We start from the raw sequence: 10951 nt of genomic DNA, 5'->3' as shown, positions 1-10951 counted from the left end.
GGAAAAGGGTGAAGTGAGGATTCTGTCTAGGGAATGAGATGAGCATGACCCCCCCTCTCTCTCTCTCTAACAAATCTTTTGGGGCCTTTCAGTACGCTATCCTTTTTAGTTTCGTGTTGTTAAAGGTAGAGATATGCTTTAACAGAGTGCCTTTTCTTTCTTTTTTTTGTTATATATGATCCACTTTCGGGTTTGTAGATTTTACATGCAAACTTAACGTGAAAAAAGATCTCCCAACTAGAGATAAAAATGACATGTTTGTCTTTCGTTTTTAAACATGATCAAATATGATGATAAAAGGATCATAGCTAGTGCAGTCCTGTATCTCAGGGTGCTGGGGAAGGGTAGATTAGGGACGGTCCTAGTCACTCCTAGCCTTATATCTTCTGCACCAGGGCTTCAATCCATGATCTCACACTGACAGCTCAAGCCTTTTCGACAGAGAAAGCTGGGGTTAGGCAGTCCGCTGCCAATTACACAACTATACCATAGGGATTTGAACCTGCAACGTCACAACGCAAGGTGATTTGCACTAACTGCTCTGCCACATAAGCCGAGCCCCATTGCTAACAACTCAAGCACTTTTCATTGCACCAAGCAATGATACTTTTTTTTTTTTCATAATAAAGTTCCCCACCAAAGCTAGCAGAACCCCACCCATGCACAGGCCTATGTGCAAATCTTCATCTTTTGAAAAAAAAAGAGCAAGTAGGAACACACTTTGTGTGTTCTATGAAGTTGTAGATTTACGCATATCTCACGATACAAACTTGTGCGCGTCACAACGTGATGGCAAAGTCTAACAGAAAGCAGTAAATGTATAAACAAAAGCTTGTACAGTAAAGCGTGACGGCAAAGTAAAGACAGAAAACAGTAAATGTGAAAGCAAAAGTATGTCTATTAAAACGCAATTGTAAAATAAAGACGGAAATTAGTAAATACGAACGCAGAAGCCTGTGCACTGAAGCACAACGACAAAGTAAAGACAGAAAATAGTAAATACGAAAGCAAAAGTCTGTGAACTAAAACGCGACAGTAAAGTAAAAACAAAAAACAGTAAATAACAGAAAGAAAAAAACAAAGATCACGAAACTGCGTTCTTGAGTTAAAAGTGATTACCAATATACAAACCTTTATGAAACTCGTCAATAAAAGAGTTGCACACCAGGTGAAAGTTAAATCTAAAAGGAAGGCATATCAGCACCTTCTCCTTAGGTGGACGACCTCGGCAGGGATCTCTCATTTTCAAATAATGACAATAATAACAATAATATTAGTTTTCAAAAAATTTAATAATATTATCATTAAGTTTCATCTATAAAATTTATGATTTTTTTTTTTCCAAAGAGAAGCTGGGGTCAGGCAGACCGACCACAAGGAGACGTTCACTGACAGCTCATACCAACCACCGGGAGCCATCGTTGGTAAAATTGATGATTGTTGGCACTTTATGATTTAACTTTTTCCTTGCTAATGACAAGAAATGCACCAGAATTAAGCTCTAATCGACCTCACATTTTACTATAGTATAGGTAGAGTAGAGTGGCCCCATTGTGCTGCTCCAGACCTGTCACCGTTTGATCTTACGGGGAATCGAACTCATGATGTTCAAGGCCTCTGGGCATTCTGAAGCTTGCCACCTAACCAATGAGGCGGACATGCCGCCGGAGTAGCATTTTTTAGTTGAATATACACCATATGAAATTGTGTCTCGACCATAATGACAAAAGTTTTTATCGGCAATTTCTCGTTTTTTAAAAACTCGTGAGAAATTGAAAAAATCTTGGCAATAAAAAATTAATTAAAAATAAAAATTATTTAAAAATAAAAATATAGGATTTTTTTATGATAAATAGCTGCTTCAGGGTATTCATGTTTTTTCATAAATCTCATGATATTTTGAAAATCTCGCAAGAAATTACCGTTTTAAACTTTCAGGCAATTTCTCACGATATTATCGGAGATTTTCGTAAATCTCGTGATATTTGTCACACTGGTCTCGACATGGGCATAATCTTCATCTCGAGAAATGCTGAGATGGGTGGTTGTCGCTGCATCATGCAGCACTGCTGTATAAAAAATGCCCTCAAGTGAAATTTGTGGTCAATGGGATTTGTTATGATCCACCAAATGCAACTAAGCGTGGAACCTGAAGGGAGATTTGTATTTGAAAATCTGTTACCAAATCCAGTTGGTTATCTCGCCGAATCTGTTTTATTGAAAGAAATTGCATAAATTCAAGGAAAATGAGAATTTTTCATTCATCAACTCTCTCTTTTTCTATAATGAATATTTTTAATAAAACAAGAAAAACCCTAAAAAGAACCTAATCTGAATATATATCTAGGGTAGATCCCATACTAAATAAAAACCAAAGCAAGAACCTAAACTAAGATGCAAATTAAATAAATACAAGAAATCCAAATAACCAAAATGAATCCAGTTGAAGTCTTTTTTGGACCGGGGCTGCATCAACATGCCAGCCTAAACTTGGTTTATTAATTCTTGGTGACTGTCACTGTTCTTATATTGAACATCGCTCTCTCTCAGTTGAGGAATTCATCAAGGGAATAAAATATATAAATACAATGGCTACAAATGATATCCCTTATTTAAATGGATTGACTGCCTTAAATCAAGTAAGCATATCCTTTTGATGATTTTGGCTAAAATCGTTCCATAAAACCATAAGAAACTACTTAAAAAGAGAAACTTCAAATGGCACCCTGTACCGTAGGACAAATGGCAATTGTCCATTTTTCTCTTTCTCTATATATAGTCAGAAGGGTCCTGCTTCAAGCTGAAGGCTCAAGATCAAATCTCTCTGGCTCATGTGGATTGTTGTTGCTTTTATCATGGATGGGGGATTGTAAGGCTGGTTTGTCATGTCTTCAACCCTAAGTTTTACCTTCCAGAAAAGCGAGCCCATTAAGTGACCCGGTTCTATACTTGGTCATCAAGAAAAAAAAAACATATAGAAAATTTATGTTTAGCCTCTCATAGTTTTCTAATATTCAACATAAACGCTTACACTTTTAAGAAATTGCTGAGATGATTGCTTGGGTTGCTTTTTTATATCACCTAACTCTATTTGACTCTTTAAATCAACCATTTTTAACTTTTTCTTTTCTTTAAATTAAATGTCACTCGATTGGATGTTTCTAGCCACAGTTACAAGTGCAAGCAAGTAATTTCAGAAGGTAAAAGTTACACAAGCCTCACCTAGGCAATTTCTTAAAAGGGTAGGTATATATATATATATATATATAGATATATATAGATATTGGATAATCTAAGGAAAACCCCCTCCCCCCATCACCAACCTCACCTTGGCTGGCCTCCTGTTGGTAAAACCCTTAAGGTCCCCCTGCCCGCCACCGGGGAGAGTACACGCAGCTTAGACCTTGCGGCAAGGGATACTACCACCCTTGGGATAAACTAGAAGTGATAAACACAAACCCAACATGCATTAGGCGCCCATATGTAAATTACCCTATTTCAATCTCTACCAAACTTTTAATTGCCGACATTTTTGTCACTTAATAGCATATTTAACCACTGAAAATAACTTTGATGGTTGATGGGAATATGCAAATAAGCTAAAGAGGGCACCATCAATCCTGAGTAATTGGGAGAGACAGCTTAGCTGGTGCCTACGCACTCACTTTTTGAGCAATCTTGGTCCCACAGAGGATCATAGGCAACGCATCTATTTTCTGACTATGTGACGTCGACGTGCTGCACAGTGCCAACTGTCTTTCAGTTTGCATATTGCACACACAAAGAAAAACAAGCCAGTCTTGATAATCAATTTCTGATGAATAATGTCTTGTTCCTTAGGAGGGCCTACATCAAGTATTGAAGTAACTTCTCCTATGTGGATTGCTGGTATGAGAGCAGAGAGCAGAACACACACACACACACAAGAAAAGCAAAGCCTTATACCCAGTGTGAAGAAAATCACCCACGAATTGGCTATTTTTTAATAAATATAAAAAATACTTAAAATTGCTTTTTAATATTGTTTTAATGGATTTAACGTGTGTCATGTTTTGATTGACACATAATATTTTAAATTATTTTTCAGCCGATTCAGAACTATTCACTTGAGTATCAGTCTCTGTCGATTCGCCTGAATGGTTGGCCAAAGGATACAAGGCTGATACCGATACTGACAACATTGTATAAACCACCTTGTCTAATATTAATCCAAGTTTAATTGGTCTAGGTATTAAGAAAATTATCAAAGGATCGTACTGCATGAAGCTTGAAGCTAAAAGTTAGTGATTAATTAGGAAGGGGCTTAATGTGTGAAGCATAAACTGTTACGTTTGGACCAACTGGGGCTCCGCTTGTCTGCCAGGTGCAGTTAGTGCACGTCACCTTGTGTTGGGACGTTGCAAGTTCCAATCCCAAATGGTATGGATGTATAACTGGTAGGGGTCTGCCTAACCCAGCTTTCTTTGTCAAAATAAAAATATTTGTTACGTTAGGACTATTGTAGTTACCTGGGGTTGGTTTCTTCGTGTAAATAAATAAATAAATAAAATTGTAGTTACGGCTGCGTACAATGGGGATTTGGACACGGACACGGACATGGACACGGGCTTCTTTGTCATTAGGTCACCAACTTACTTGACCTTCTAGTGTTGCACTGGCATCAGCCACTATACATGGTCCACGACTTTGCGCTGACCAATTAAATGTCACCGAGCTTGGTCATTGTGTTTGTTACCCCTTTTGTGAGGAGCAGGGGTGAAACAGTAGATCCAAAATCTGGATCCAATTTAGATCCTACGAGGTAACATTGAATATGAATCTGAAATACATGTAATATTGGATCTAGAAAAAATAAAACAAAAACAAGCTATTTGCTTGTAAAAAGTGCAATTGGGTCAGAGTTGGAATCAAAACAATTCTAGATCTGACTTTAAATGTTGATTTGAATTTGACCTGAATCTGAAAGTAATTTGATTGAACAGATCCTAATCCAATCCGAATGTACATTCACATCTCACTTAAAGAATCCATATTTAGAAAAACATGTCAAAGTCAGATAGAATATCCAACCATGAGGAGGCATCCCTTCCAAAGTTGGGATAAGAGGAAGCGTGTAAGAAGAAACAATAGTGTAGAATCAAAGTGGCATTAGAAAAGATGAATTAAATCTATGATTTTAGTTAATTGCAGCTTTTAAGTCTTTTTGCTGGAAATACTCATCATATATATATATATACACACACATCACATAATTATTTCTTAAATAAAATTCAATTCTTTTAACATAAAAAATGAATTTCTAATAAGCATAAATTATATTAATTGAACCAAAGTTTGAATTCTTTGAAAATCAAGCCTCCCGATGAGATTTGGAAGCATGAAAGTTTGAATTATAGAAAAAAAAACTGTTTTTTTTTACAGAGAGAGAGAGAGGAAGAATTTCATTAATTTAAGATTCAGGGAGATAAGGGTCTATTATTAGACTCTTCTATACGCATATAGGATATGTACAAGAGAAATGACAGCATGAAAACCATGCTACTTTCTACATATCAGATGTACTCCCTAAGTCTAGCCTGGAATATCTAACGGTTTATTTCACAGGCTTCTTTCGAGGACCACAAATTCTGCAGAAATGTGGGTCCCCATGTAGTTGATCCCAGATGTATCACTGACCCTAACTCTCATGTCAGTACCCACATGTAGGGCTTAGAGAGAAAGTTCAGTGCTTACTTACCTTTATTGAGAAAGGTAGGGGAGAATAAGGAAAAGATTTTTAAAACTATGGCAATCATTTTTTCCTAACAACAAACTACTGTGACAAAATAGTAGCATGAGTCATGAGAAATTCCTTTTATTTTAATGCAGTAATAAGTTTGATGTGAAGCAAGATATGAATAACTACCTAGAGAGAGAGAGAGAGAGAGAGAGAGAGAGCGATGGTACGAATCAAACGGCTAAAAGTACATAATTTTCAAAGGCTATTTAAAAAAAAAAAAAAAAGTTTCTTACAGCTACCAACTAGATTGTACATGCCAATGACTAAATAAAAATAATTCTTGATATAAACAACCATGATAGTCACAGAGAATGCCCAAAATACCCTCCATTTGCCACTACCTGCCTTTCAATGATTGGCTGCCTTCCTGACAGAGAGAAAAGGACAAAAGGTTCCTTGTGGGGTTTGTCCAAAACCTGCCTGAGCTGTGGAACAGTGTAAGGAAGGGCCATCTGCAATTAATTTTTTGAATTTTGGTTTTTTATACACCAAAAATAGGGTTTTCAGAAATCAGGATCAGAATTATTGGTTTGGAATGCAGTGTGAGATGGACAATAGCTAGGCCATAAGAAATGTACGTACAGAGACAGAGAGATGTTGGGCAACGTTGGGCCCCAAGTGTCTAGGGTCTATTGGGGCAAGAGTAGGGCTAGGGTTGCCTCTTATGGGACCCACTGTGTCCCCACTCTGTCGACCCTGTTTCCCCGCAAAAGATGGGAAGAGGCATCCCTAATATACAGCGCCCTTGTTTGTTCCTATGTGTCCAAATTTAAGAGACGTCCTCCAAGAACACCATCTCTCTCTCTCTCTCTCTCTCTCTCTCTCTCTCATAGCAGTATTTCTTTATAATTTATTGGGCATATCTCTCCCTCACTTTATATATTTATATTTAAAGATAATGGTTGCTTTCTTTGTAGTTTTCAAACCCTCTAGTGAAAAAGCACTAATTTTTTTCAACCTGACCTTCTAGACATGATCTATATCTTTGGTTTAGTAGAGATTAGCCCTTGGACTATGTTTTTTTCAATATGTATGATGGATTTTTCTAAGAGTTGAAAAATCAATCAATGCAGATAACAGATTTTTCATGAGAATTACTTATTCATAATTATTGGGCTTCCACCTCATCGCTCCTCTGTGCTTAGGAGATGACTTGAGAACTACAAAAACAGCCATTACAGTGTGTAGTGCAGCAGTAGGATGGTGGCTAAGGACAGAAGGGATGTGGGGTACTGTTGTTAAGGTGAATAAGTCATACAAGGCACGACACCTCATCTCAATTATCAATTTTGAAATTCAATTGGATGGCAGAGATTCAAGTGAGATTTGTAAGGGTCGAAGTGCTTGGTGTGGGCCCACTTCTCCTGTGGTTTTCTTGATCCAACGGCAGGTGCAAGAACATATGGTTAAACGTGCACGAAAGCCACATTTCGTGGATACTGGGTAGAGGAAAAGATAAAACACCCTCCTCTCATACCAAAACTCCCAAATTCATGCCTAATTGACCTAGTAGACGGCGGTCCCATCGGCGCCGGCCTTGCAATCCCTATAAGTAGCCCTCTTCCCTCTCTCTCTCTCTCTGCGCCCCACAACACAATTTGTTTGCTGAGGGAGAGAGAGAGAGAGAGAGCAGCAGCAGCAGCAGCAGCATTGGAAAAAAGGAAAAGGCACTACTGTCTCTCTCTAGGCAGTGTGTTCTAAGGAGAAGAAAAACAGAGATGGGAGAGCTCATCTTCTTGTGGGTGGTGCTGGTTCTCATGGCTATGGGGCTGGGGATAGTGAAAACATGGGCATTTGTGTGGTGGAGGCCTAGAATGATAGAAACCCACTTTGAGAAGCAGGGGATAAGGGGTCCTCCCTACAGGCCCTTGATTGGCAACGTTAGGGAGATGGTATCCCTGATGGTGCAGGCCTCCTCCCACCCCATGCCCCTCTCCCACAACATCTTGCCCAGGGTCCTCTCTTTCTACCACCACTGGAAGAAGATCTATGGTGCATTCTCTTTCTTTTTTTCTCTCTGTCTACGTGGTCGTATCTTTTGTGTTTTTCCTGTTCTATTGGCTTGTTCCATTTTTCTTGGTTTCAAGTTTCAATGGGTACTAGCCTGTATTTTCCTGTTCCTCTCAGTGTGTCACTTGTCTTTTCTTGAGTCTGCTTGCTGCAGAGCTTTAATGGCCTCTCTCTCTCTCTCTCTTTTACACTTTGACTTGTTTACTCTGTTGGGGTTGGCTGATTTGTAGAAGGAATGTTTGCTAATGGCTGTAGGCAGCACTTTTCTGATATGGTTCGGGCCTACACCGAGGCTCACAGTGGCCGATCCCGAGCTCATCCGAGAGATTTTCTTGTCCAAGTCTGAATTCTACGAGAAAAACGAGCCGCACCCTCTGGTTCGCCAACTCGAGGGCGATGGCCTCTTGAGCCTCAAGGGAGAGAAATGGGCTCACCATCGAAGGATCATTGCTCCCACCTTCCACATGGAAAACTTGAAGGTCTCTCTCTCTCCCCAACTCTAGACTCTGTTTCATCTGAAAAAACGCCAAGGCACCTACCTCAAACTTTGCCCTCTGCTTTCAGGTGCTAATTCCGGTGATCGGGCAAACGGTGGCGGAGATGGTCCGAAAATGGGAGGAAGAGGCGCTGGAATCCGGTACCGGTGAAAAGAACATTGACGTCGCGGAGTGTTTCCAGAGCTTAACTGAAGATGTCATCGCCAGAACATTGTTCGGACTCGGTCACGAGGACGGAAGGTCAGTCTTCAGGCTCCAAACGCAGCAAATGCTTTTCGCTGCGGAAGCCTTCAACAAAGTCTTCGTACCAGGATACAGGTAATCATCCATCGATTGCCTGTTTTAAAAAAAGAATCGATACAACAAGAAGCTGAACCAATGAAACTTCATGTCGACAGATTCCTGCCGACTAAGAAGAATGCACAAACACGGAGACTGGACAGAGACGTAAGGAAATCCTTAACAGATTTAATACAAAAGAGGCAAGCCAAAGTCAAACACGAGAAAAATGATGCAGAGCAGAACCGGGACCTGTTGGAGAGGATGATCGCTGCCAGCGAGCGGCCGGCATTTCCATCGCCAGACAGCGACAGGCCAGGCAGCAGCAGCAGCAGCCCGAGGGTGGCGTTCTCGGTGGAGGACATAGTGGAGGAGTGCAAGGCCTTCTTCTTCGCCGGGAAGCAGACGACGTCCAACCTGCTGACGTGGACGACGGTGCTGCTGGCCATGCACCCCGAGTGGCAGGAGGCGGCACGTGCTGAAGTCATCCAGCACTGCGGGTCACGTGCCGTCCCCACCAGGGATTCCATCGCCAAGCTCAAGACGGTAAGCCCACCAGCACATTCCCCTTCTCGTCATTTTTTGGGCCTGCTTGGCTGGACTGAACACTGGATTCAGTACTAATGAATGACGTCTCACATATAATTCACATACAACTGAATTGCTGCACTAAAAAAAAGGAAGAACAAATATTTGAACCAGATAATCTTTCGTGCTTTCTCGAAATTTCAATGTTATTTTGCCTGGGTCACCTATATTGGACAAGCCTAAGCCTGGCGATAGAGCCAGTGGGGTTAGGTCTCTCGTCTTATGAGCGGTTTCTTCGACTTCGAGTAAATATAAAAAAAAAAATAAAGTGTTATTTTTTTTCAATTATGTATTATTTGATTAGTAGAAAAATTGCTATTTCAACGGTTGGTTACACTTTTGAGAAGAGAAAAACGTCGCTTCTTATCAAGATAGTGATCAGATCACCCTTGTAGATCCGTTTACATTTTTTTGGCAGCAAGGGCAGCATGGTCATTTCTCAAAGGTTTTGGGATGAGTACAAGCAAAGGGTTTGAAGGCTATATTGGCTATTCCAAAAAGAAGAAGAAGAAAAAAAAAAGGCTGTCTTTTGCTATTTCTGAAATGGTAGGCCCGCCAGAGAAAAGCAGAGATCAAACAGGGTTGTGTTGTTATTTTGTGAAACCTCGGTTTGTTATTCTCCGGGCCCCTCTGCTCCTCTTCAAGTACGCATGGAAAAGGGCCGACGGCTGGCTGCGGCTTGAGGGTATTAAGGTCATTTTCGTATTTTAAAACATTTAAAAAATAATTTTGAGGTATTTGAAAGGAAATTCTATAGTTTTATTCTACTAAAATTGTCGATTAATTGTAATTTTTAGAGAAAATCATTTTGGGGTTTCAAAGTTTTGGTTATGTTTATAACCAAAATACCCTTGACCCCAAGGTTGTCATCGAACAAAGTAATCACAAAAGAACAAAAAAAAAATCCCTTGTTTTTCTAATGTCTTTTTTAGCAAAGCCCGCGTCTGAATTTACCGAAAAGTCCCTGAAACAATCTGAAAATGACAGTACCAGTTCTGAATAATTTCGTGTCGGTCTTCTTTTGGATGCAGGTCAGCATGATCCTGAACGAGTCGCTGAGGCTGTACCCACCGACCGTAGCGACGATACGCCGAGCCAAATCGGACGTCGTGCTTGGCACGTATCGGATACCGGCCGGCATGGAGCTCCTGATCCCAATACTTGCGGTACATCACGACCCGAGGCTTTGGGGCAGCGATGCGAGCGAGTTCAACCCGGGCCGGTTCGCGGACGGGGTTGCCCGGGCTGCCAAACACCCAATGTCGTTCCTCCCCTTCGGACTCGGACCGAGGACATGTATCGGACAGAACCTGGCCCTGCTTCAAACCAAGATTGTGCTCTCTGTCATCCTCCAGCGCTTCTCCTTCAGACTGTCTCCTTCCTATAGGCACTCCCCCACCGTGCTAATGCTGCTTTACCCACAACACGGTGGACCGATCTCGTTTAAACCGTTGGATCCTCGCCGCGGCCATCACCATCTACAGTATCTACGTCATGATCATTGCTTGTAGCATCTCATTCTCGTGTATGTAATCGAATACTTACAAATATTTTTATACGACTTTGTAACTCGCGAATCCTTGAAAAAAAGTGTCTTCTGCATTAATGAATTCCTAAACACTTAAAAAAAGTATAAAAAAAAAAAGAAAACTTGTCCTCTGTCCCAACACGTTTTTTTTTTAGAAACAAGGGCTCTGCCTATCTGGCAGGAGCAGTTAGTGCACGTCACCTTATGTTGGGACGTTGCAAGTTCGAACCCCAAACGGTATCCTTGTATAACTGGTATGGGTCTGCCTAA

General features: G+C 40.6%; 1 protein-coding gene across 1 annotated transcript; it reads left to right on the top strand.

Moving 5' to 3' along the window:
• Window positions 1-7482: 7482 nt before the first annotated feature.
• Window positions 7483-10738, top strand: LOC149820417 (cytochrome P450 734A1-like). Its single transcript, XM_089983811.1, has 5 exons — window positions 7483-7771; window positions 8045-8268; window positions 8354-8604; window positions 8685-9111; window positions 10185-10738. Exons 1-5 carry the CDS (start codon window positions 7498-7500, stop codon window positions 10662-10664), a joined length of 1656 nt encoding a protein of 551 aa, XP_089839937.1. The 5' UTR covers window positions 7483-7497; the 3' UTR covers window positions 10665-10738.
• The last annotated feature ends 213 nt before the right edge of the window (window positions 10739-10951 follow it).

The sequence above is a fragment of the Nuphar pumila genome, chromosome 12 (genome assembly GCF_984573655.1).
Source record: "Nuphar pumila chromosome 12, dmNupPumi1.hap1.1, whole genome shotgun sequence".
NCBI lineage: Eukaryota > Viridiplantae > Streptophyta > Magnoliopsida > Nymphaeales > Nymphaeaceae > Nuphar > Nuphar pumila.
Note: the sequence above shows the minus strand (reverse complement) of the source record. Positions and strands in the feature narration are given on the sequence as shown.